This window comes from Canis lupus, chromosome 15 (genome assembly GCF_011100685.1).
Source record: "Canis lupus familiaris isolate Mischka breed German Shepherd chromosome 15, alternate assembly UU_Cfam_GSD_1.0, whole genome shotgun sequence".
NCBI lineage: Eukaryota > Metazoa > Chordata > Mammalia > Carnivora > Canidae > Canis > Canis lupus.
In genome coordinates, this window is record NC_049236.1 from 8,963,397 (window position 1) to 8,990,278 (window position 26,882).

Sequence of the window (26,882 nt, forward strand, 5' to 3'; positions counted from 1 at the left end):
TTGTTTTCAATCAGGTTTAAGAAACATTTTGCCTATAACTACTGCCAAAGTGCCTATAGTAAAATTTGAACATAGACGAAGTGGTTTAGAAGGTGATATCAGTTTATATAATACATTGGTAAGTTTCTCTTTCTGTATAGACCCAGGTATGTTTACACTTGTCATTTTAAAAGTTTACAGATCCCTGTCTATACATTTATGTTTAAAAGTTTCAAATGTGAGCATTATAAGACAAAAATATTTTTAGGAATCATCTTGGTATTTCCTTCAGATGAAGATTAGTTTTTGACTCATAGGTATTTTAAGTTTTGCAGTTATATATTCTATTTGGAGTGTATTAATAACTTTTTATCTGATTTATAAGTTCAGTAAATTTGAAATGCTTTCAAATATGTAATTTTTTTTCAGGCTCAACATAACACAAGAATGTTAGCTACTTATGCAGCTATTGATCCTAGAGTACAGTACTTGGGATATACTATGAAAGTGTTTGCAAAGGTATTTATGAAGTGGTTAACGATCTGCTTTGTTATAAAATAGTGTTTAAAATGAAATATACTGATGTCAGACTTGTGAAAAATATCTTCTCAGTTCTGTTTATCTGAGTTTTTTAAAGGAAGCAATCAATAATAGTTGACTCAAGTTTATACCTCTTAGAGTAGTGTGAGTCTTAGCTTTTTCATGTATGTGCTCTATATTCCCGTGTTCAACACTTGAGTAAATTCTCAGTAGTAAGATTTCTCAGTGTAGTAAAGATTTTCAGCCCGAGGTATGAGAGTTGACATATCATTCTAGTTTGAGTATCTATCTGGGTTAGGAATTCTGAGATTTGGGTTTAGTTATAAATATTTCTGGCCGAGAAAACAAAACAATACCAATAAAACCTTGTGTTTCTCCAATTATAACACTTATGCTACTGAATTGTTTTCTTGTTTTGCACTAAGTGTGTAAACTCAATGAAGATAGAGAACTGTATCCCTACTTTAGTGTGCCTGCTTTATGATAGCTGCTCAGTAAATAGTTAATTTTTTTAATGTGTTGGTGGAAGGCTTCTAGTAGCCGAGTGACTTTATTGCATTTTCATTTCATAAAATCCACTTTTCTACAACAGGGAGACAGATAAGTCTCCCATATATGGACAGAGGTGTCATCTTAGAAAAGAGTGGCATTTAGCCACATCCTCAAATTGTATTTGATATGGCTACTTTTCTAGATTGACCTCACAGAATAACTTTAGCAAAATGGTTCTGTACTTCAGTGGAGTTGTGGTAATGAAACTAAGGCTTTCATGTTAGAGAAATCATTCCTCCCCCTTTATATAATATCAGCTAAAGTCTTACTCAAGGCAGTTTCTGAGGATTCTTTTAGGATTTATTTTTAATTAAAAATTTGTTTGGAATAGTCACCTTATTCATGTGGTTCAAAAGTCTAAAGGGATTTCTGGTGGAAAAATTTTCCCTTCTACACCTGTCTCCTAGCCAACCAGTGCCTCTTGCTGGAGGCAACTGGTGTTAAAAGTTCCTCTGTATTCTTCTGGAAATATACCAGTATAAGCAAATACATATGTTTCTTGTCTCCTTTTTTATGACAGGTATAACTCTGCTAAAAATGTTGTTTTGTACTTTGCTTTTCTCACTGATCAATAGATATTGGAAATTATTTCCTATTAGTATACTAAAGCTTTTGTCTTCTTTTTTTTTTCCTTTCTTGTTTTTTTTTTTTTTTTTTTTTTTTTTAATGACTACAGCCTGTTCAGTTGTGTGGTCATCGGTTGTTTAAAACCTATGCTTTATTATTATTATTTTTTAATCTCAAACAACAGTGTGCTGTGATTAAAAAAACTTTAGTTATTTCACATTTTTTTGGTGTGCTTGCAGGATAACGTCTTATAATTGCTAGGTCAATAAGTGAGATTGCTTTTGTAATTTTGATACTATCATATTTTTCTTCAAGATTTTTTGCTAATTTGTATTGTCATCTGTAATGTATGAGAGTGCCTGTTTACCCATCCTCATAATAGTTTGTTATTTAACTTACAGATATTTGACAGTTTGATGGGATAAAAAAAATTGTATCTTAGAGTAGTCAGTATTTCTGCATGGAATAAGATTCTGAAGTTTTATTTTCAATCATTGTTATGTTTCTTTAGCGATGTGACATTGGAGATGCTTCCAGGGGAAGTTTATCTTCATATGCTTATATCCTTATGGTGCTGTACTTTCTACAGCAAAGGAAACCACCTGTTATCCCAGTTCTACAAGAGGTAGGTGTTTAAGAAAACTGGAAAGGAGTTTCTTGTGAAAACATTAAACATAGTAGGCCTTGGTCAGTTTATGAGGCCATGAAGGATTTTTCCAGCATGGACATCCTAAGTTTTCTTCTTCTCTTCATGATATAATCACATAGTGAACCTTTTTGAAAAATTCATTATGGGGGCATATAGACTGCCAAAAGAATTTTAGACAACAGAACTATTGAATATCTTCCATAGTGTGTTTGTATTTCAGTCTTAGAATGTTGCAGATGATGGTGGAAGTCGTATGGCCCATGAATGCACACATTCTGGTCTCAGATACAAGTATAAAGTGTTTTCTCTCCATAGTATTCTCGCTGCTCCTGCCTGGCAGTGAAGTTTGGTATATTCTTGTGTGTACTTTGGTCGACTTTGTGAATTTTGGTTGAGGAAAAAAACCCAAGGGAATTCTTGCTCATCTCTGTAAGGTCATATTAATTGCATCAAGCATAAGAATGTATGTCAGAAGAAACCTACTGTTCATCAGATTTGGTAATTCATGGGTTCCCTTTTGGTAGCCAATTTATACTCTGAAATAGGCTCAAAGGAGTTCTTAATCATCTATCTATTCCTCCTCATTTTTGGACAAAGTATATTTGCAAGCATTTGGGAGGATCCAGTTCTGGTATCCTTAGAAAGGTGATTATTTTGAAGTAAGAGAGAAGCATCAGAATTGTTTGGTAAATCATATATTCTGACTTTTCGCAAACCAATAGTCCTGGCAGAGAAGAAAATCACAAAATAAGCAAGCCACATGGTGAATGTCAGATGGCCTTAGTAAGTTTTAAAAAGTTCTAATGAATGCCATGTGCTTATAGCAGCCTTTATTCCTCCTTTTAAATTAACAGTAAAGAAGAAACAAAAATTTCAAATGTCCTTTCCTGACAAAATTTTAAGTTGCTGAATCTATGTTGAGTGATGTAATTTTTAACAAGGTTGTTCACAGTAGGATATTTAAAATTTAACATGAATTAAGGAGGCCTGACAATGCCAAGGTCATTCTGTGTATTAGTCTAACTATTGTTAAGGCTTTAAATTTGGGTATCTTAAATGCATTATTACCCAGCAATATCACAGCAGCCATTTACTATAATTTGCTATGACTTTGACAGAACACAGTGATTAACTCAAGTGGCACACAAATTTTGTTTTCATGGTGGTTTGTCTGTGTTCTCATTCCCATGAATGAGGAGCCACTCAGGCAGTACTATATAATGGAAAGAGCAGGGGCGTGATTTTGAAGCCAGAAATACCTTATCTGAATCCTAATTCTGACATTGTGGCCTTCAATAAGCTGCCTGACTGCCACTAGTCCAAGTTTCATCAACAGTATTAATGTAATAATAGTATTATTTCAGTATATTGTTATAAGGAACAGAGAAGTCAAATGCCTTTGAATTATAGTGGGTTCTAAGGTAGGTGTTCATAAATGGTGCTTGCTTTATTATTACTACTACTATCATTAGCATCTTTATTAATATTATTATTGGAATAATATTGGAAAAATATAGATAGGACTGCAGTAGCCAACTTCAAGAACTCTCCCATTATCTGCTTAACAGTGCTTGATGAAATGAGAGACAGTCCATGGAATGTTTTCCATCATAATGAGCTCTGATTGTGGGGGGCTTTGTGATACATATGAACTGATGATATATGGATTTTTGCTTCTGGCCTTTTTTGCTTGTCATATGGGACCCCATTGTCCATTGCTCTGGCATCATTTAAGTATTGGTCATTGACATCGATCAACTTTTAAGGGTAAGGATATGTTTAATGAAGCTGTTGATCTTTGACTCCATTTGTAATTGAACCTAGACTTGAAGTGACTGAGTATAAGTAAGACTCTGAGAAGTATATTTTTCATGGTTAATAACACAAAGTTCTTTAAGTCAAAAGGAGCTTTCCTAAGCAGAATGATTTTGCTGTATTCTAGAAAATCATCATATGTAAAAGTAAATTTTCGTGTAAAGATATTAAAAGAGAGGGTTAGGGATTGTTAATCACACTTGATATTATGAACTTCCATGTTTTCTAAGCTCATACCAGCTTAAAAATTGCAATTGAATGGATGACTCTTGAGGACATTATGCTAAGTGAAGTAAACTAGTCACTAAAGGGTAAATATTGTATGATTCTACTTTATATAGGGTGGTCAAACACATAGAGATGGAAAGTGGAATGTGGTTTTCAGGGGCTAGGAGAGGGAGGAACAGGAAATCATTGCTTAATAGTATCAGTTTTATTTTTGCAAGATGAAAAGAATTCTGTAGATGGATGGTGGTGATGGTACACAACAGTGTGAGTGTACTTAATGCCACTGAACTGAATATTATAAAATTTACCATCATGATCATTTTTATTATGTGTATTTTACCACAACTAAAATATTGCAATTTAAATATAGCAGCAGATCCTAAAATACTACAATTAAATATGAAAGTAATTGTGGAAATGTACAGGATCTCCTTGTACAAATATGATTATTTCATGAGGTTTTTAGAGGAAAGACTGAGAGCTTGAGTAGAGGATGATTAGTGTTGAGTGAAAGAGAAGAGAGAAATGGAAAGAGAAATTGTGTGTGTGAGTGTGTGTGTGTGTGTGTGTGTGTGTGTAAGAGAAAGGGAGGATAGCATTAATCCTAAGGCCTGAAACAGTGTAAAATTAGAAAATGAAATATGAGAGCTCATTAAAAATATAGGCAAATCAGTGATTAAACATCTTCCAACGCCCACAGGGTCCATTTACCGTGTTATCAGCCAACATAGTTGGGCTTGGATTATGGGTCTTAGTCAAAAATAAGAATTACATTAAAAAGAATCAGGGTCAAAAGACGTAGCCTGTATTATTCCCATGTAAACCTCTATAATAGCATCTATAAGGGTACAATATCCTATAATGGTAAAATTATACTTTGATTTCTTTAATACCTTTATTTCATTTTTTAGGGCAGAATTTGTTGTAGGTATTCTAGGCTTTCCCATGTTTCTTTTATGAAGTGTCAGAATTTATGGTAGATAGTAATTGTATGTAAGTTACATAAATTTAAAAAGCAACTGGGGAGCCTAGGTGGTTCAGTCAGTTAAGTGTCTGACTCTTGATTTTGGCTCAGGTCATGATGGCTTGTGAGATGGAGCAGTGCCTTGGGTTCCACACTCAGCAGGAAGTCTGAGAGTTTCTCTTTCCCTTTGTCCCTCCCCCTTTGCATGCGTGTGCTTACATGTGCACTTGCTCTCTCAAAAACAGCTTATGAGCCTAAGTTTCTGGAAACTTCATCTTTTTGTAAACATGCTTTTGGAGTAAATACATTCATTCAACAAACCTGTATTAAGTATTCTTTGTATGACAGACTTTGATGTAGTAGGAATTTTGGCTCCAGAGTTAAGTTACAGTTTTTGCCTATGAGAAATTTAAACCTGAGAGTGAGATTAGAGGGGCCAGACATGTTAATTTTGTAAATAATTGTGCCACCTAAAATGCAAGGGGTGATGGGGACCACCTTATCTGATGGTTTTAAAGTATTTTCTGGCAAGCTGTAGGTGCTCATTAGTGTATGTGTGAGAAGCAAGGTAAGATAAAAATGGGGTATGTTTTCTCCACTCAGCCTTCTATTTAAAGTACTACTTTTATCTGTTTTAAGCTTCCGGGAAGATTCCTCTTAAGAAAAGATTCTATAGCTTAAAAGAAAAATAAAATTTGATAACAACTGACCTAATTAATCTAGTCTCTCATTTTCGTTGGGAAAACTTAAGATTTTAGGAGAATAATTGTCTTGTCTAGAGTCACTACTAGGCAGGATTAAGACTAGAAATGAGGCCAGCTGACGGTGAGCCTGTTGCAACTTTTTACTTTATTGCATCTTTTTTAAAGAACTCCTCTTACACAGGATACTTTTCTTCTAGTAGCATTGCACCACCACCACCCCTTTCCTTACAATGAGTAATTATTCATGAAGATTTTATAGTTTTTATCCAGGTGTTGGAGAGATGTCAGAAAAAGCTACCTAATTTTCTCTTCAAAAAAATCAATACTCAGGGGCTTTTTTAGCCTCATCTGATACAGATAACTGTTTAAAAATACTAGAGCTCTTCCCCAAAACATACAGTTCTATTGATTTCCTTTGGGTGTACAAATCAATAGGTATTATGTAGGTATTATGTAGGTATCTAAGGATATATGATCCTTAGATGAAAATATGGTTTTCATTGTTTTTTTTTTCTTTAGTTTTACTTCATTAGTCTTGGGCTGGATGGGTTTTGACAGGCAAAATAGGTAACATCAAATATGTTATTTGGAAAGTCTCATGCTCTTAAGATGTCCTTTCCCAGCTTTGATCTTCCAGATACATTTTATTCATTAATACCTTGGCATCAAATTATACCATCTTGACATGTTCCTTTTGGAAAGAATTTATGGTAGATAGCAATCTACCATATCTTTTATCTCAGTATCTTTTATGGGTACATTCTAAAATGATATGAAGATACTTAGGCATTTGCTTTATAAAACTTAAAATCTGATAATAAAATTGTTTTTACAGATCTTTGATGGAAAACAGATTCCACAGAGAATGGTTGATGGATGGAATGCATTTTTCTTTGATAAAACAGAAGAACTGGTAATTTTTTTTCAGTCTTTATGTTATAGAATGCTCACTGATATATGTTAGGATTTGCATAATTTAATAATTTTGCTTATACTTAAGGTCCATATTTTGGGTAAGTATAGACATCTCTCTCTTTTTTCTTACCTATAGAAAAAGCGTTTACCTTCACTTGGAAAGAACACAGAAACCTTAGGAGAGCTTTGGTTGGGACTGCTTCGCTTCTATACTGAAGAGTTTGATTTTAAGGAATATGTAATTAGCATTCGGCAGAAAAAACTGTTGACAACTTTTGAAAAGCAGTGGACCTCCAAATGCATTGCAATTGAAGGTAATCATTTAGCTGACATTAACTGAGGAACAAAACCAAACAAAAAGCCAGACTTTCATTTGGCAAGGAAATTGAAGGGAAAACTAAAAACGCATTAGAATTTGGAAGATTCTTCCTCTTGATTTTTATGTTTTGACCCTTTTATTACCCCCCCCCCCGCCCAGTTTCTGTCTTTTTTAATCTATAATTTTAGAAGAATAACTTGCTCACTTGAATGGTCTGATTATGTAGTGTTAGTCTCTAGTTATGGCTCCTATGTATATTTTATGTTGTAATGAACATAATTCCTAATTAAAAAAGAAATATTTATTTTCTAGATCCTTTTGACTTGAATCATAACCTTGGTGCTGGAGTATCTAGAAAAAGTAAGTTTTAAATATACAGATACCCTTTTTTTAAAGCTTTTACACATTAAAGTCTGCATCTTTATTTATTTTTTTTCTTTTTTAAATAGTGACCAATTTTATCATGAAGGCATTTATCAATGGAAGGAAACTTTTTGGTACCCCTTTTTATCCACTCATTGGCAGAGAAGCTGTAAGTTACCATAATTTGAATTCTGAGTCTTTCTTTTAGAATTGCTTTTTTCGTAATATAGGAGACCTTATCCTATTTCCAAGTTGGTGTTAGAAATAGGGGAACGGGACAATTATACGCTCCCTATTTTTTTTTTTTTTTTATTGCACTTACCATAGTTCATGAGATAACTGTTTGCGAAATTTTGTGTGTCTCTTTGTTGAATTCTGTCTTTCTCATTAGACTATCATAGTTCCATGAGGACAGGGTCTGTTATGTCTCTTCACCATCATATCTCTTGTACCTGGTAAGATGGCACATTGCATGTACCAAATAAACATTTGTTGAATGAATGAAGGTAGTCAAGAGTCAGTATCCTTAAATTTTGAATTTGAGGTGCTGCCCACTGCCCCCTTCCATCTTTAGAAATCTTGATGAAAATATAAAGAGACAACACCAAAGAAATACTCCTTACTTGCTGAGACTTCTGCTCTAATTTTGAGATAGCCGAATTTGATGGCATGGAACTGAGAGAATTCCTTTTGCCTAAACTGGGTGGCATAGTATTTCCCATTCCTCTTGGTCTCACTCTGGTTTTTGGTTGCTTTCTAATGGGAGAAGGTCTAAGGTTCACAGAAAAAGAAACTTCCAAGAGAAGCAATCTCGAGAGAAAAGGTCTCTTCTATTACATAACGAATATCCTTGATCTTGTTCAGTAGTTTCTGTACTCTTTCTTTGGAATGTAGGGTGAGAAAAGCAGAAGAGTCTACAGCTGTTTTCCCTTGTAGCATTACTTCTCAGACATTTTTTATTATCCTGCACCTTAGGGGGTGGTGGTGATAATAATTATAATGGAGAGATAGAAAATAACAGTAAAATTTGAAATGACGTCAAAGTTGTGTAAGAACAAAATGTCAAACAAAAGGAAAATCCAACAATAATTTTACTAACATACTAATTAAAAATAATATATGAAGAGCACAGTCAGATCAAAATAAATCTGCTGATACACTAATAAAGCATTTTACCTGAAAATTGTGGGAATTCCAACTATTAGTGTGTATATGTACGTATGTTCCATAGGAACCTAGCAGTTTCATGTTGTCAGACTTTTTTAGTAGAATATTAGAGTCCTTAGTAAACTACAAATGTGCTAATAACTTTAGTCTATGAATACAAAATTTTAGCAGCTCTTAATAACTCAGTATAAGTAGTCCTAGTAGATATCAGTCTTCGGTCTTGAATATCATTTGCAGTAAGACCCAAACATCAGTGGGGCCTGTCTGAAGGGGCCTGTGAGTCTGCTAACCATTTTTTGATCTACCTTTTTCTGTTTTAAAAGTCAATATATAGTATTCTATGGCTTGTGTATACTAGTTTAACTATTCTCCTTTGGTGGACATTTAAATTGTTTTTATTATATCAGTGTTATAACTGATACTGTAGAAAATAGCCTTTAAAGTCTTTCATACTAATAAATAAATAAAAACAAAGTCTTTCATACTTATACTTTCCATAGTAAAATTTATTCTTTTGATGCATATTTATTGATTTCTCTCCTATGTACTGACTAGGCTTGTAGGGATACAAAATAGATGTGTTTCATTCCTATATTACTGAAAATGAAGACAAGTATATTTTCTATTCATTCATATTTTTTGCTCACTCACATATTCTCTTTTCATCTATTTACATTATTATGTCCTCTACTATTCTGACTCATTTTCTCCCATTCTGTCAGCTATCTTCTGTCTTCATTTTTCTTCCCACTTAACTTAGGTTTCCTGGTCTGCTCCTGGCATATATTTTAAATTCCTTTGCACCACTGACCCTTTTTTTGTTTTTATAGGTTTGTCAATGAGGACATTTCATATAAATGGAACCATAAAACATGTAGCCTTTTGTGACTGGCTTCTTTCACTTGGCCTAATGTTCTCAGAGTTCGTTCATGTTGTACCATGTATCACCACTTCATTCCTTTTTATGATTGAACAGTATTCCATTAAATGGAATATATATCACATTTTATTTATCCATTCATCACCTATGATGGACATTTGAGTTGTTTCTACTTCTTGGCTCTTATGAGTAATGCTGCTGTGAATATTTCTGCACAAATTTTTGTGTGGATGTGTGTTTTAATTTCTTTTGGGTATATACCTAACAGTAGAATTGCTGGTTCATTTTGACAAATTTATGTTTAACTTTCTGAGGTGCTGACAAACTTTTTTTAAAGCATCTGTGTTATTTTACATTCCCACCGCCAATATGTATGGATCCATTTCATCTACATCCTTTCATTTTTTTTAATGATAGCCATCCTAGTAGGTGTGTCTCTTATACTTTTATCTTTGACTTTAAGTAGATTTGAAGAGTGCTAAGTGGATATGTTCTTTTGTCTTCCAGGGACATGGATACTGTTAGGACAAACTGGTCCTTGTGATAGTGCAAAACAAAACTAAACTAAAACTTAGTTTATTATGCTAGGTGGTAGGATAAAGAAAATATGATCCTGCTACTTCCAAAACTTGGGAAAATTATTTACTTTGTATTGGTTCTGTCAGACCTTCTCTTACATGTTACATGTTCTTGAAATGTTATAATGCAAATCCAATCATATTTTAAATAAACCAGAGGATTGCTTTATTTACAGAGAGGTCTTTTGTAAAAAGAATAATTCTTGGGGCATCTGGGTGGCTCAGTCAGCTAAGTGTCTGCCTTCAGCTCAGGTCATGATTTCAGAGTCCTGGAATTGAGTCCTGCATCAGGCTCCCTGTTTAGCGGGGATTCTGCTGGTTCCTCTACCCCTGTCCCCTGCTTGTGATTGCTCTCTCTCAAATAAAATCTTTAAAAAAAAAAAAAAATTCTTTTTTTCTAAATAGCCTTCTTGAGGAAAAAGCAGGAGATTTGTAGTCAGACCAACTTAGCTTGAAATCCTGTTTACTTACCAGCTTTTTTAACTATGGGTAAATGACTCAAACTCTACGAGCTTCTATTTCTTCATCTGTAAGTGAAGATGAAAATAGTTTCTACTTTAATAAGTTATTAGGCAAAGATGCCACAGATGAATGAAGAAATAATGTGGATGTAAAGTGGTTAGCACTATTAGCAACTGTGATATTGATGATGATGATAATTTTCTTTTCTCGATTTATTTGAGAGAGAGAACAGAGGGAAGGACAGGGAAAAGGAGGAGGAGAATCCGAGCTGAGTATGGAGCTTGACTGGGGTCTGGATCCCACAACCCCGGAGATCATGACCTGAACTGAAATCAAGAGCCAAGCTGCTCAACCACCTGAGTCACCCTGGGGTCCTGATGATGATAATTCTTAATCTTATTTTCATATCATGGTTTTTATAACAGTGAAATAATTTGTTGATATTTATTTCCCTTTTTTTTTTTTTTTTTTTTTTAGATTTTATTTATTTATTTGACAGAAGGAGACAGAACGAACAGGGCAGAGGGAGAGGGACAAGCAGACTCCTGGCTGAGCAGGGAGCCCAACATGGGCTCGATCCCCGGACTCTGGGATCATGACCTGAGCTAAAGGCAGATGCTTAACCAACTGAGTGACCTAGGCACCCCATTTATTTCCTTTTTTGTTTTTGTTTTTTGATAGCGAGTTTTTATTTTTTTAAGATATTATTTATTCATGAGAGACACAGAGAGAAAGAGGCAGAGACACAGGCAAAGAGAGGAGCAGGCTCCATGCAAGGAGCCCAATGTGGGACTCAATCTGGGATCCCAGGATCACGCCCTGAGCCAAAGGCAGACGCTCAACCACTGAGCCACCCAGGCATTCCTATTTCCTTTTTTAAAACCACTTTTGCATGTTGGTCTTCTTTCCATTTGGATTCCAAAATTCATAGTGGTTTTTTTTTCTAGTAAAGTTTTATTTTCTCCCTAGGAATACTTCTTTGATTCCCGAGTGCTAACAGATGGAGAACTGGCTCCCAATGATCGATGTTGTCGTGTGTGTGGAAAAATAGGCCACTACATGAAAGACTGCCCTAAAAGGAGAAGGTTGGCAAATGATTGTATATCAACATTACAGGGAAAATAAATGTGAGGCCAATTGTAGCTATAACTGTGCTTATATATAAATGAGAAAGTTCAGGGCTTTAAATTGGACGTTAGGTAAAATGTGTATTGGAGTGGAATTTTGTTACAGAATGATATTTATTCATGGCACAGTGGTATCTCATTCATTTGTTCATGTATTCATTAATGCATTCAGTTTTTGTTTTTTGAGGGTTTTTTTTTTTTTTTTTTTTAATTGAAGAAGCATTTATTGACACCTACTCTACTGGGAACTGTGCCAGGAGCCAAGAAAAAAAAATGACCAAGTCATGGGGTTCTTGCTGAGTACCTTCCAGTCCTGCAAATTAGTAATTAAAATATAATTGAATCTGTGAGATATTTGAGGTATACCTATATAATATATACCATGAGGAAGATACATTCTCTATACCCCCCCAAAAAAATTATCAAATATATCTTCCTATATTCTATATACTCTGTTTAATAGGCCAGGAAAATTCTTTCTTTAGTTATCAAAGCTTGTGTAGTATAAAGTGCTTAGAACTTTTCAGAGAGTACTAACTCCTAGGTTCAATCAGTGCTATATGCTGACTTAAATTTAGAGAAGACACTTTCTTTAAGCATCAGCTTTTCCCTCTGTAAAATGGAGATAATAAATACCAACCTCTTAAATATTGTTATAAGATTACAATTTGATATTAAAGTTTTTTCTAATTTGATATTATTAAGCTACTGGAATACCCAGTTTCTGCCATATGAGTAGGTGTGCTCTAAATGTGAGTTCCTTTGCCTTAAAAAAAGGTGCATGAAACAATGGGCATGTTAATCCCTGTATTGTGAAACTTTTGTAGTTTAGGTTGTTCTGTGCTTCACTCAGTTTACAAGTCCCTAGCCCCCACATTATTGGTATCAGCAGTTTACTGTTTAGACTAAAGAAGAAAGACAGTGAAGAAGAGAAGGATGGAAATGAAGAGGAGAAGGATTCACGAGACCTTGTTGACCCCCGAGACCTCCATGACAGTCGAGAGTTTAGAGACCCCAGAGACCTCAGATGCTTTATATGTGGAGATGCAGGACATGTACGAAGAGAGTGCCCAGAGGTCAAGCTGGCCCGTCAGAGGAACAGCAGTGTGGCAGGTAAATAGAAAAGACCAAAAATAGTTTTTAGTAGAAATAAGGTCATTTGTGTTGATGTCATTCTAAGGACTCTGATTCCTCTCTGTTCCAAACTTAGCTGTATGATTTTGGACCTTACAATTTAGACAGCCTTTATTTTAGACAGTACTCAGATACATTCACTATTAAAGTCTTAGCAGTCTGTTGTATTCAGTAAACTCCCTTTAAGTATTCTGTTGATTTCAGTTACATCCTTTATTCTTTCCCTAGCAAAATTAATAGAAATTAAATTTTTTTTTTCCTCCAAAAGTTAACAGGAGTTTTTTTCCTGGGAACATGTACAGGAGAAATTATATCTCTTCCCATTACTATTATGTATGAGAGAGATCTGTTCTGGTTATAATTCGTAAGTAATTTTAAGAACTAGAAACCCCAATGAGAGTTCAATGAAAGAAAAAATAGAATATTTAGAAGTGATGATTTCCAGTTACTCAGATTCTTGTTGCAGAAAGTTTTCTTAAATATATCATCTCCTTTAGAAAAGAAGTATATGTCTTTTTGTTCTTGTTTCTACTACCAGTGTATTTTTTTTTTTTTTTGGTGATTTGCATGATTGAAAATGGCTTTAAAAATATTAGTTGTTATAAGTCCTTCACAAACATAATAATGATTTAAAAGTCCAAGTTTATAAAGTCAGAAGGATTTGAAACTCTTAACAGAGGAAGGAAGTTTATTGATTGTCATTTCTTAGTTTTTTTATCTGTTGATTTTCTTTCTTATGTCTTCTCTTAGCAGCCCAGCTGGTCCGCAACCTTGTAAATGCCCAACAAGTGGCTGGTTCTGCTCAGCAACAAGGTGATCAGTCCATAAGGACTAGACAGTCCTCAGAATGTGTAAGTACTCTGCCTACAAAGGGATTAGTTTTGTCAGGAAGATAGTACTATCTTTGATGGGTGATATGATTGATCTTTGTAGACTGGCAAATATGGTCATCCAGATTACACAGTGCTTTGTAGAGGTGTCCTTGCTAGGCACATGAGGTGGGATGAGCATTACCTTTGGAGTAATGCAGATCTGGCTTTTTATCTGTGGGTAAGCTACTTAACTTTAGTAAGCCTGCCTTCTTATTTGTAAAATAAGATAACTACTTAATACATTTGTTGATTGGTTAAAATAAGGTAATGACTTTGAGGTTTCAGGCTTTGCCTAGAAGCAGAAGATCAGCACAACATTTATAAAAATAGACACAAAGCTTGAGATGTGTTAGGGGTTTGTAGTGTTGGGGCAATACATGCGTGGTGTTGGACTTGCCTGAAGCTTTTATGTGTCTCCTCATAGCTGATATGAATACCTAGTGAAATACGTCCTCTGAAAGAAGAGTATTGAATTAGAGTTCAGATTTACAAGTTTCATATTAACTTTGCTGAGTTACTCTTAAACCTTGTGTAAATGTCTGTTTACCATGTACTCCTTAAATTAGTTAATTCAATGGGAATTGAATAGTTCCTTACTCTAAACCTGATACTGTGCTTTGGTGCTTCACACTTGATCCCTTGGGTGGCCATGTGAAGTGATAGGTATTAGTATGATCAAATTTTACAAATTGAGAAGCTGAGAATAAGAGAAATTAAAAGATTCAAACCTGGGTCTAGGTGCTAAATCTGGTATAATCTGTGTTTAGAAAAAATTCTTAGAGGCTATTTGAAGATCAGTATCAGGAGAGTCTTGTAACAACTCTCCCATTTAGGAGCCCACTAACCCCACTTACAATACTTGAATACCTACTGTGGTCCTGACATTTTTTTCTTTTCTTTTTTTAAAATTAAATATTTTATTTCTTTATCTGACACACAGAGCACAAGCTCTCTGCTGGGGAGCAGCAGAGGGAGAGGGAGAAGCAACTCTCCACTGAGCAGGGAGTCTGATGTGGGCTCGATCCCAGGACTCTGGAATCATGACCTGAGCTGAAGGCAGACACTTAACTGACTGAGCCGCCACCCAGGCACCCTGGGCCTGACATTGTCATAAATGTTATATAACAACAGTAATATTACCTAACATTGTTTAGTGGCTGTTGGCCATATCTTTTTTTTTCCTGTTTCTTATGATAAAATATTGGAAAAGTATAAAAAGTAATAGATACCCATGTAGTGCCACCAGGCCTTAACAATTCTTAACATTTTATTATTTTTGGTTTATTAAAAAGTGATGTGTAGTCAGTAATTCCTATGTATTCTTTTGGATGCTGTTCCCATCTTAAAGCCTTCCCACTGTCCCTTCCTTTAGTAGTAGATTCTAAAATGTATCTACTGTCCTGAATTTGGTGTTTATATTCTGTGTTGTTTAATTAATCTACACAAAAGTCTATGAGATAGATTATTATTTTATATTACAGGTGAATGAAGAAACATTTAAGTTTCTTGCATGAGGTCAGCACACACTTGGAACTAGAGCTTGAACTCAGGCCCTGTCTCTAAAACCTATGCGCTAACCACTTTCCTATGCTGCTGCTTTTACTTTTTGCCTTTAGCACTTACTTTTCTCTTACCTGAGATTTGGGTCTTAGTCTGTCTAATGGACATTGTTGTTCTGATATCTCACAAAGCACTTTAACCTCAAAATGTCTAGAATGTAATACATATTTCTTTCTAAATTCCTAAACTTAACCTCTTGTCCCTGTGTTCTCCATCTCCATCTCATTAAATGATCCTATTCGCTGGTTTCCAGAACTACTCCCTCTCTCAACCCCCACATCCAGTCCCTAAGTCCTCTTATTTTCTACCCATGAAAAATAGCTCACAGCCATTTATTTGCTTCCCTATCCCTATATTGTATTTCCCTAGCCTAGGTTACCGTCATTTCAGGGCTGCTATCTTAGAGCAGTTTTTTACTCACTCTCTTTAAGTCTTCCCCCCACCCCCCAGACTCTCTGTTTCATTCCCATTAAGCTAGAATAATTTTTCTAAAATACAGATTGATCATATTCCTTACCAATTTGAAACCCTTCAGTGGTTTCCCGGTGCCCTCAGGATAAAAGTCTAATGACAAGGCCTATGGGACCCTTCATTAATGTGTCCCTCATTTGTTCTTCAACCTCAAATCTGCCATTCCCTTGCCCTTTTACTTCAGTAATATTAAACTTCTTTCAGAATCCAGTTGTTTAAACAAGCCAGGAGGTGTTGATGAACCTATAGACCTTCAGTCATGTTGTTCCCTCTGCATGAAACACTCCTCCCCTTCCCTTGTCCCTGTCCTATTTTATCAGACTGATGTTTACCCTTGTGTCTCAACCTAAAGGTCACTTCTCTGGCAAGCTTTCCTTGATTTCCACTTTCATTCATCTTATCTTTTTCTCCTCCCAAGTATGTTTAGGTATTCCTGCTCTGGGATTTCCTTATACACTATATATCATAGATTTCTTATCATGATAATCATTGTATTTCATTGTAATTGCTCATGTAATGTCTTCATCTGCTCTTTCTCCTTTCCCTTATAAACTTTAAGTTCCTTGAGGGGCATGCATGTTAGTATTGATTTTTAATACCTACAACAATGCCCAGACATAATTGACAGTAACTTGTTGAGGGACTGAATCAAAGTGGCTGTGAGATATTTAGACATAAATTTCTAGTTACAGTTGGAAATATGGGTTCTGCATGATGGGAATGACGTCTAGGTTCTCTCTTGTTTGGACAGTAAAAACATTTATAGGGTAATATATATGTCAGAGAAGGTTTGAGGCTCTTGGAGAAAATTCTATTTTCATGTAAAATGAGGCTCTTACTATGCACATCATAGAGTTGTGTTTACAATGTTCTGATGAAATAACTCCATAATTTTGTATTTAGATAATCTCTGCTTTTATACATTAAGGTGTTTTGAAATTAATTTTAAAATGTTATCTTTTTCTCTTTGCAGTCTGATTCACCATCTTATTCTCCTCAGCCCCAGCCATTTCCACAGAACTCTTCCCAATCAGCTGCCATTACCCAGTCTCCATCCCAGCCAGGATCCCAACCCAAGCTTGGCCCACCTCAGCAGGGAACCCAGACCCCCCATCAGGTCCAGATGCCTATGTATAACTTTCCCCAGTCACCACCAGCTCAGTATTCTCCCATGCACAATATGGGATTGTTGCCAATGCACCCTCTCCAGATCCCTGCCCCATCCTGGCCTATCCACGGCCCAGTGATCCACTCTGCACCAGGCAGTGCCCCCAGCAATATTACCCTGAACGATCCCAGCATCATCTTTGCACAGCCTGCTGCCAGACCTGTGGCGATCCCTAACTCCTCTCATGATGGACACTGGCCTCGTACTGTGGCTCCAAATTCCCTGGTGAACAATGGTACAGTGGGGAATTCGGGTAACCCTTCCTTTTCTTCTTTTGCATCTGTCTGTAGAAAGGTTGGGTGATTGGTATTACTGGTTGAACTTGGGGAAATAAATACGAGGAAAAGAATGGGAAGCAATATTTATGAGGGGCAATATAGGATTAGGTAAAGTTTATGGGCTGTCAATTCACACTGTCTGGATTTGAATCCTAGCCTTGCCATTTATTATGTGGCATTAGGCAGTTGCTTAATCTCTTTGTGCATTGGTTTCATCTGTAATATAGGGATATTAATAGCATCTAACTCACAGGAATGTTGTGAATATTAAATGAAGTAATATACTTAAGTGTTACTCATTTTATTATTATTTTAAATTTTCATGGCAATCCAGCATGGTGTAAGTATTATTAAAACTAATTTTATAGTTAAAGAAATTGCAGGGTTAAATAACTGTCATGCTGTCATAATTAAGCATAGTAGATCCAAGATTTAAACCAATTTCTTTCTTCAAAACCTATGTATGATCTTTGCCCTAAACTCATTTCTCCGAGTAAGGATCAATTCTTTAAAAAGGTTGGTAGCATTTTGTAGCATTAAAAAATACTAGTTTTGGGTGCCTGGGTGGCTCAGTCGGTTAACTGTCTGTCTTCGTCTCAGGTCATGATTCCAGGGGTCCTGGAATCAAGTACTGCATTGGGCTCCCTCTGCTCAGCAAGGAGCCTGCTTCTCCCTCTGCCATTCCCACCTGCTTGTGATCTCTCTCTTTCTCACACTCTCCCTCTCTCTCTCTCTCAAATTAATAAAATCTTAACAAAAAAATACAAAACACTAGTCTTTTTTCTGATTTCTAATATATTTTCATCATAGAACATTTGAATAATAAAGAATAATCCATATTCTCAATTCCTAGACATAGCTGCCAAGTAATATGTAGGTGTCTTACCATCCATTTGTTTTTTAAATATTTGCATAATCAAAAATATTTGATAAAAGATAAATCTTGTTTTATATTTAGCTTTTTAGTCCATTTTTAAAAGACATTTATTTTAGAGAGAGCTTACGAATGGGAGGGGCAGAGGGAAAGAAAGGAGAATCTCAAGCAGACTCTGTGCTGAGGGCAGAGCCCAACTGGAGGCTCCATCTCAAGACTCAGATCACGACCTGAGCCAAAACCATGAGTCAGTTGTCTAACTGACTGCAACTCCCAGATGCCCTGATAATATTTTTATTTTAAAAACTGTATTATTAAAAATTTGAAATGTACACAAAAAGAGAATGATGAATTACACCCCCCCCCATTACCCAGCTTTTAGCAGTTATCAGTATTTGCTAGTCTTTGACTCCTTTACTGCATTTATCTGTTTTAAAGATTTATTTATTTTGGTGGGGGGAGGGTAGAGGCAGAAGGAGAGGGAGAGCATTTCAGGAAGACTCCCTCTTAAGTATGGAGTCTGATGTAGGTGAGGTCTTGATCCCACAACTTTGAGATCATGACCTGAGCTGAAACTAAGAGTTAGACACCTGACTGAGCCACCCAGCCAACCCACTCCTTTACCTCATTTTTTTTTTTAAGATTTTATTTATTTATTCATGGGAGACACACAGAGAGAGAGGCAGAGACGTAGGCAGAGGGAGAAGCAGGCTCCATGCAGGGAGCCTGATGAGGGACCTGATCCTGGGACTCTGGGATCACACCCTGATCTGAAGCTGAAGGCAGACACTTAACTGCTGAGTCATCTGGGTATCCCCCTTTTTAAAAAAAGCTTTGGCTTTATTTATTTTTTTAAAGATTTTATTTATTCACTTGATAGCACAAGCAGAGGTAGCAGCAGGCAGAGATAGAGGGAGAGGGAGAGGGAACCCAATGCGGGGCTCAAGTCCCAGGACCCTGGATCATTACCTGAGCTAAGGCAGATGCTTAACCAGCTGAGCCACCCAGACGCCCTTGGCTTTAGTATTTAATCAAATCTTTGGCATTGGATTAAATTTCCCTATAAATGTATTTGTATTTCTTAAAACACACACACACACACACACACACACACACACACACACACACACACACACACGAGACTATTATTACCAAAGCCAGTGTCCTCTAATACCCAGTCCTTGTTGTAATTTTTTTTTTTTTCTTTTTCTTTTAGTTTCTTTCTTTTTTTCTTTTCTTTCGTTCTTTTTTTTGGGGTGTAGGGAGGTTGGTAGGGGGGAGTTTCGTGCGTTGTGGTAGGTGCGGGTCGGGAGATGGGTCGGGGCTTTATTGCTTTGTTATTAGTGTAGTTTCCTTCGTTCATGTATTGGTTTTTTTGTTTCGTCTTTTTCGTTTTATGTCTTTTTTTTCTTTTTCTTTTCTTTTTTTTTCTTTTTCTTTCTTCTTTTCTTTCTCTTTCTTTTTTTTCTTTTCTTTTCTTTTCTTTCTTTCTTCTTCTTTTCTTTTCTTTTCTTTTCTTTTTTTTTTTTAACCCCCCTCTGCATGACTGTCAAGAAATTTTGGCACAGGTGCATGATTTACCTATTTTTCTAAAATTACTGTTGATTTTTTGGAATTAAGATTCAAACAAAGCCCCATACTTTATATACGGTTGTTCTCTTAAGCCTTCTTTAATTTATAATAGTTTCTCCTATTTTTTTCAAAACCCCGTATAAACTTTAAGAAATTATAGAACTTCCCACATTCTGGTGTTGGGTGAAATTTTTTGGGGGGGGGTGAATTTTATTTTGGGGGCATTGTTTAAATTGTACCTCTGTCCCCATATTTTCTGTAAATTGGTAGTTAGGTCCAGAGTCTGGATTAGATTCAGGTTAGTTTTGTTAGCAAGAATTTTACTTTTTGGTTGGTGCTATATGGTTCTTGTTCCCTCATTTTAAAAAGAACTTACTTTCTGTTCCTCTTTTGGTGACCTAAGATGGATCAATGAATTAGGCGAAGTCAGCCTGTTCTATTCATTATTAAGTTCCTCATTAATTTTTACACAATAGTTGTAGCTGTCCTAGATAATTACTGCTGATAACCATTATTTCACTAAGGGTTGTAAAATGATGATTTTCTATGCACTATTTGTGATTCTTCTATGAAGAACTTTCCCTTATTAGCTAGTTGATTATCCTGAAATATAGTTTGTATGGGGAAAAATAGACTAAGCTTGATTCTTTCCCTTTATCAATTTTCAAAAGAAATACAGTACTTTTTTTTTTTAAGATTTTATTCATTTATTCATGAGACACACAGGGAGAGAGGCAGAGACACAGGCAGAGGGAGAAGTAGGCTTCCTGAGGGGAGCCCGGGATCACACCCTGAGCCAAAGTCAGATACTCAACCACTGAGCCACCCAGGCGTCCCTAAGTACAGTACTTTTAAAACAAAAATAATGCTATTACCTAGAGCACTATGATGGAGGAGGTATCTCTACTCTTTGAACAATAGAGATAATGCAGTTTGCTGAGCAGAGATGCCAGAATGTGGGAACTCATTTAGATTTCCAAGGTCAAGGGATATATGGCATACATAACCATTCTGTCACTCAACAAATGTTCACTGTATATATGTCATGACATGTACCTTGATAGTTACTGAGTTATGTAAACATGAACACAGACCCACCAGTGCCTTGCCCTTTGGTATAGTGGCTCAGTTTTTACAGTTCTAGTCCTCCGTGTACCATCACTAGTTGATCTCTTTACGCCTTAATGAACTAATTAACATTCCAGAAACACACCATACTGTCTCTTATCCCTAATTGTTAATTAATTTGTTCCATCTGCCTAGAAAGTCCTCTCCCTTACCTCTCTTGCTCACTCTCCCCTCCTTTTGCTTTGTGAGAAAGCTTGGCTTAATCAGTCATCCCCCACCTTTAAATTTACCTTACTTTCTGCAGGACGCCCTTAATTCTTGTTGATTCTGTCCTCCAGTTGTGTTAGCTATCCCTTCTCTCCATGTTTGTATTATGAAAATATTTGGTTGTGAAAAATGGCCAAGGGAGATTGGAATGTATTCTAAGAAATACCTTTCTGTGTTAAAACATCATTTCTCAATTCATCTGGACCTCAATATGTATGCCCAGTCTCGTTTAAAGAAAAACAGTATACCTTATAGTATAGCCTCAGCTCTTAGTTGTAACTTGATTTTATGAACTTCCATGAACCAGCTGCTTTGTTTTTCTGGTTACCTCCCAAGAAGACTGAGCTTGTGAAGAATGTGTCTAGTATGGGTTTTAGTTTTTTTACCGTGTACTCCTCCCTATCCCGTACCTCCTAATTTGAGTTCCTGCTAGGAAGTTCAGTGAATGAGGACAGTGTCTTTCAGATTATTTCCTGCCACATTATGGCCCTGAATGAGAAAAGTCACCAAAAATGATCCAAAAGATTTAGTGAGTACTTTAAAAAGTTACACTTTGAAAGATTTACTTATAGATACATCTTAAAGGGACGTAGACTGTGGGGTGGTTTGCCATAGAAAGAATAGCACTCATAGTGTTTTTGAGTTCTTACTTATATACCAGAACTTCTGTAAGTCACATTACCTCTGTTATCTAATTTAATCCTCACAATAACCTGAGGTGCTTAACGGAACCTTTATAATTTTTGGAACTGGTACTTGAACTTCAGCCTCTTTGGCTCCAAAGCCCAAGTTCTCAACCATTACACCAGGTGCTTTAGTTTCTAATAGAATCAACTTTCAGGCCATGATATAATTATTTCTAGGATAGTTGGCATTGTCTTTAGGGTAAAATGTAAGCTCCTTAATGATGTACTGTAGTTCTTTGAAATGTAAATTTTACCTTACCCTGTCCAGCCTTTTTTCTTATCACTCCCTGCCTTTACTCCTTTCTTTGTATTGCTATTTGTTTTGCAGCTTCCCAAACTTCTGTGCTTTCCTGTTTCCTGTACATGCTATTCCTTCTGTCTAAAATGCCCTCTTTGCCCCATTTTGCCTAACTTGTTCCTTGTGCTTAAAAATTCTATTTAATCATCCTAGAAAAACCTTCTCTATCCTTGAACCAAATATGTTAGTGCCCTCTCTAGAACACCTTCCACCCATCTATTCCAGCAGTGACCACATATTATATGTCATCCTCTTGTATGTCTCTCTTATGAGTAATTTGAACACAGTTACATATTTGATTCTTTAAAAACTTTGATATCCTCGCATTTAGCATTGTTCTTGTCCAGTGGTAGGTACTCAATACATCTTTGTGGAATGAAGGTGTATTTAAATGAACAAACTGATGTTTTAAAGTATGTCTTTCCTGTCTTGTTAAAATGCAGAGCCAGGCTTTCCAGGACTAAATCCTCCAATTCCTTGGGAACATGCACCACGTCCCCATTTCCCTCTTGTCCCAGCTTCGTGGCCTTATGGTTTGCATCAAAACTTCATGCATCAGGGAAATGCCAGATTTCAGCCCAACAAACCGTTCTATACTCAAGGTACCGTTGCTTACAAATTCATTAACAGGCTGGGTGGGTTTTACTCTGGGACAAAGGAAGCTACGTGAAGGCCAGAAACAAGGAGTAAAATTTTATGCATTCAATAAAGAGAGCATACTGTGTGTCAGGTGCTTGTTGTTCAAGCAAGAATTAAGTAAAACTTGTATACCTAATGCATATTTTATTAGGAGAGCCAGGCATGTAAAATAGACAAGAACAGGACCAGAGTTAACAGGAGATATGGACATTAGGGATCAATTCACACAAGATTTTGACGTTTGAACTAGAGATACAGGATTTTTTTTCCTGGAGATTACAGGAGAAGAGTTCTTAGCTGAAAAAATAATATAACTAGGAGTTCAAGAACTTAAGGGACTCAGGAAATGTTGACTGAATGAAATGATAACTTTAAGGGGAAGCCACTGGTGCAGACTCCATTTAGCCTTCCTAAACTATCCATGTAGTACAGGGGCATCCCTGTATTATCAAGTAGCAGAGCACTGACTGTGCTTATTCTTCAGAGTAAAGAACTAGGGTTGAGGAAAGTTACTTTTGGTTACTTTTGGTTAGGGCTCGGTGGGGTTGTAGGGGGAGTCTGAAGTTCTTCCTTGGTGAATTTGTTGTTTTCCTCCTCTTCATCTCTCTTTTCTTTCACATACCATTTCCCTTCTGCCCTCCTCCTTCCCCTGCTAAATGTTTTGACATGTGTTATGTCCTCTTTATAGAAAAAAAAAAAAAAAAAAAAAGAATTAGCTACAAGTTAAATTCTAAGGGTTTTCAGATAAACAGGCACAAGCCTTTCAGTTTTCCTGTCTGTGTTGTGTCCAACAGACAGATGTGCCACCCGTCGGTGTAGAGAGCGTTGTCCCCACCCACCAAGAGGAAACGTGTCGGAGTAATGCGAGTCCATTTTCTTTCAGCTGGTCTACCGATGCACAGCAACCAGCCAATCCTGCTGTCTCAAGGGTATCCGTACCTCAATGTCAGTTACATTCAGCAGAAAAAGTGACATTTAATGGAAAACAAAACAAATCAGGTCCTGATTTAAAATTTTAACACGTTTAGATAGCTTATTTAAATTCTAAGACTGTTTTTAAAGACTGTATTATTTGTATATAAATATGAACTATAGTTTTTACTAGTATCACCAAATTGAGTGATACAAATTTCATCTATTTTATTACCCTATTTTTAAGGGAATTTTGTTTTGTTTAATCTTGATGAATTGTATAAAGAGAGAATTTAAAAATTACATTCTTTATTTTCTATTAGCTGTATTCATACTTTGGTTGCTTCAGACTTTATATATATATTGTTCTTAAGAATTAGGAAAAACTTTCATGTGTTTTAAATTTGTCACTTCTATTCTTTACAGAACCTTGTAGTGCCAAAACTTTTTAAAAGGTAAAAAAAAAAGAAAAAAAATAAAACTACAACATGAAGATTCAGAATTTTTTTCTTTTACATTCTTGTATATTGAAAATATTCAAACTTGAACAGAATGTTGCTTTTGTCTGTATTTGAAGTAATTCTATTTTAAGTTAATAAATCTTTTTGACAAGAGTCAAATTTGGTTAATTTATATGGTTGTTAGATCATGGAAATACAATGTAACAATTTAGAGACTTGTTTTACTCTCTGTGAATAGAGTATTCAAAATTACAGAATTAGTTTTAGAGATCCAAGGATCTTTTTTATGTCTTTTACTGGATCTTCACAATACCCATATGAAGTTGACAGAAACATATGCTATCTCCATTCTATCATTGAGAAAACTGAGGTGCAAAACAAAGTGAAATCCAAGGTAGCACATTTATATGTTGGAAAGAGAATTGAAACAGATGTTTTGAAGGAGAGTTTTTAAACAGAGTGATACTGACAGAGTGGAGGGAGATATTTCTTATTTACTGAAGTACTAGCATGTGCCAGATTATCCATTCTGAGTTCTCTTACTACCTGGAATGCACACTTCCCAAGATGGTTTTTACCAGTAATGGTTGTGGTCACTTGAGTATAGTTGAAATTAAAATTTTTGTTTATTGGGTGGTGTTTTGGTACACTGCAGTGAGGTAATTTTATCTGAACACCCCCCGCCCCCCCAGTTATATATTTGCCAGGGATTTTGGACTAAATGATTGTATAGATTTGGAAATTTGCAGAATAAGTAAATACAAATGTATTTTAAGGACAGTGTATTATCTTTGTTCTGCTTCCTCAGATATGCATTACTTAAATAGGAGACTACCTGGGCTTTTGGCATATTTTCCAGCTTGCAAGATGCTTGAAATCTATTGCAGGAGGTTGAGGGCTTTCCTGCCAAATTTGCAGCCCTGAAAAGGTATTTATTAAATGTTAAGATCAGTATCTCTCAGAATCCTACTAAATGGTAGAGTTCGCTTATTTGTTTTGTTAATGAGATAGCTGGCCCAGTTGTATGCTTTTGTGTTAAAATATAGGCATACCTCAGAATCTTGCAGGTTAGGTCCCAGATCACTGCAATAAAGTGAGTCAAATGCCTTTTTTGATTTTCCCAGTGTATAGAAGTTATGTTTACACTATTGTAGTTGATTAAGTGTGCAGTACCATTATGTTGAAAATTCACATCTTAATTTAAATATACTTTTATTGTAAAAAAAAAAAAATGCTAACCATCAGCTGAGCTTCAGTGAGTTGTAATTTTTTTTGCTGGTGGAAGGTCTTGACTTGATGCTGAGGGCTGACTGATCAGGGTGGTAGTTGGTGAAGGTTGGGGTGACTGTGGCAATTTCTTGAAATAGGACAACTGAAGTTTGCCACACCAATCGCCCTGTCATATCACCTGAACACTCAGGGCCATTGGGGTTAAAAGTTAGCCTAATTTCAGTATTGTTGTCTCAGGGAATGGGAAAGTCCAAAGAGGGAGAGAGACAGGGGAGTGGCCAGTCAACAGAGCAGTCAGAACAACCATTTGTTAGGTTTGCTATTTTACATGGGCAGAATTTGTGGCACCCAAACCATGACACAGATTACTGTTACCAAAATACGATACAGACAACTTGGTGTCTCTGTCATATGCCATTAGACAAAAAACCAATACACTTGTTTATGGAGGGTTGCCATAAACCTTGGTTTAAAAAAATAACAACAAAAAAACGCAGTATCTGTGAAGTGAAATGAAGGAATGCCTCTATGACTTGTGTCTCCTTTAGCAATTACCAGTGCTCAATAAATGGCAAAACTGTAGCAAGTGGAAAAATAGAATACTCTTAGTTTGTCATTTATACAGTAGCTGCTCAGTTTTAGAAGTATGCAAACTTCTCAAAGTTGTAAACTTTTGTGATTGTGAATTCAGATTCATTGTGGAGCAATTGAAAAGTGCTCAAATTATCAATCTTCTGCAGAGTACACATACACCCCACACATAAGATTGTATTGTTTTGAAATGTTTTGTATAATGTTTAATGACATGGAAATATTAATATTTTCATTGTCATTAAAGATCATTCAAAACTATGAATATTAATGATGTACCATTTATTTGTTTAGTCCTCTACTGATGGGCATTTCTGCTTTTCTCATATATAATAATATGTAAAATGATAGGATAAAGCTATTTTTGTGTTTATTATTCTAGTATGGTGAATTTATATTCATATATGGGATTATTCAGTAAAAAGGATAAAAGTTATAAGTTCCTGCTACATACTGCCAAATTGCCTCCAGGAAAGCTGGTTACCATTTTTGTGGTCCCAGCAAACAGTATATAAACTGTGTTGGTAAGCTTATCAAATAACTTTAAAGTCCAAACAATTCATTTTTTTTCCTTAAAGGATAATTTAAATGTATTAAAAAAAAAAAAGGAAACATTAAATAAAAACAAAGTATAAAAATCAAAGTATAAAAAGACCATCAACCAGAAATAAATACCTAATAGCTGGTGAACTTTATCCATTCCAACTTTTTATTTTCTCATTCACCCAATGTGGGATTAGAACTTGTGACTGAGATCCAAGAGCCACATGCTTTTCCAGCTGAGCCAGCTAGGCACCTTCCCCTAGCCCCAACGATCTTTCTTAAACATAGACACACATACATAGAGTTTTAGAAAAGTGGGCTCATATGCTGTTTACTAAATATAGCAAGTTGGGGCACCTGGGTGGCTCCGGTTCTGGTCCCCGGGGGTCTTGGGATCAAGTCCTGCAATTGGGCTCCCCACAGCGAGTCTGCTTCTCCCTCTGCCTGTG

General features: G+C 35.8%; 1 protein-coding gene across 17 annotated transcripts in view; it reads left to right on the forward strand.

Moving 5' to 3' along the window:
• TUT4 (terminal uridylyl transferase 4) overlaps positions 1-26,882 on the forward strand; it is a 134,720-nt gene that overhangs the window by 89,311 nt on the left and 18,527 nt on the right. For 6 of the 17 annotated variants that reach the window (XR_005370210.1, XR_005370208.1, XR_005370209.1 and 3 more), the window contains 14 exons: positions 15-118; positions 409-498; positions 2,150-2,263; positions 6,834-6,911; positions 7,050-7,227; positions 7,545-7,592; positions 7,682-7,764; positions 11,652-11,767; positions 12,699-12,922; positions 13,694-13,794; positions 16,820-17,267; positions 22,501-22,659; positions 23,580-23,695; positions 24,878-24,997. Coding sequence is in view for 11 of the 17 variants with exons in the window: in XM_038558011.1 (XP_038413939.1) it covers positions 15-118; positions 409-498; positions 2,150-2,263; positions 6,834-6,911; positions 7,050-7,227; positions 7,545-7,592; positions 7,682-7,764; positions 11,652-11,767; positions 12,699-12,922; positions 13,694-13,794; positions 16,820-17,267; positions 22,501-22,659; positions 23,580-23,668 (1,832 nt within the window). In the remaining 6 variants the exon portion in view is untranslated. The other 11 variants (XM_038558007.1, XM_038558002.1, XM_038558005.1 and 8 more) reach the window with 11 other exon arrangements.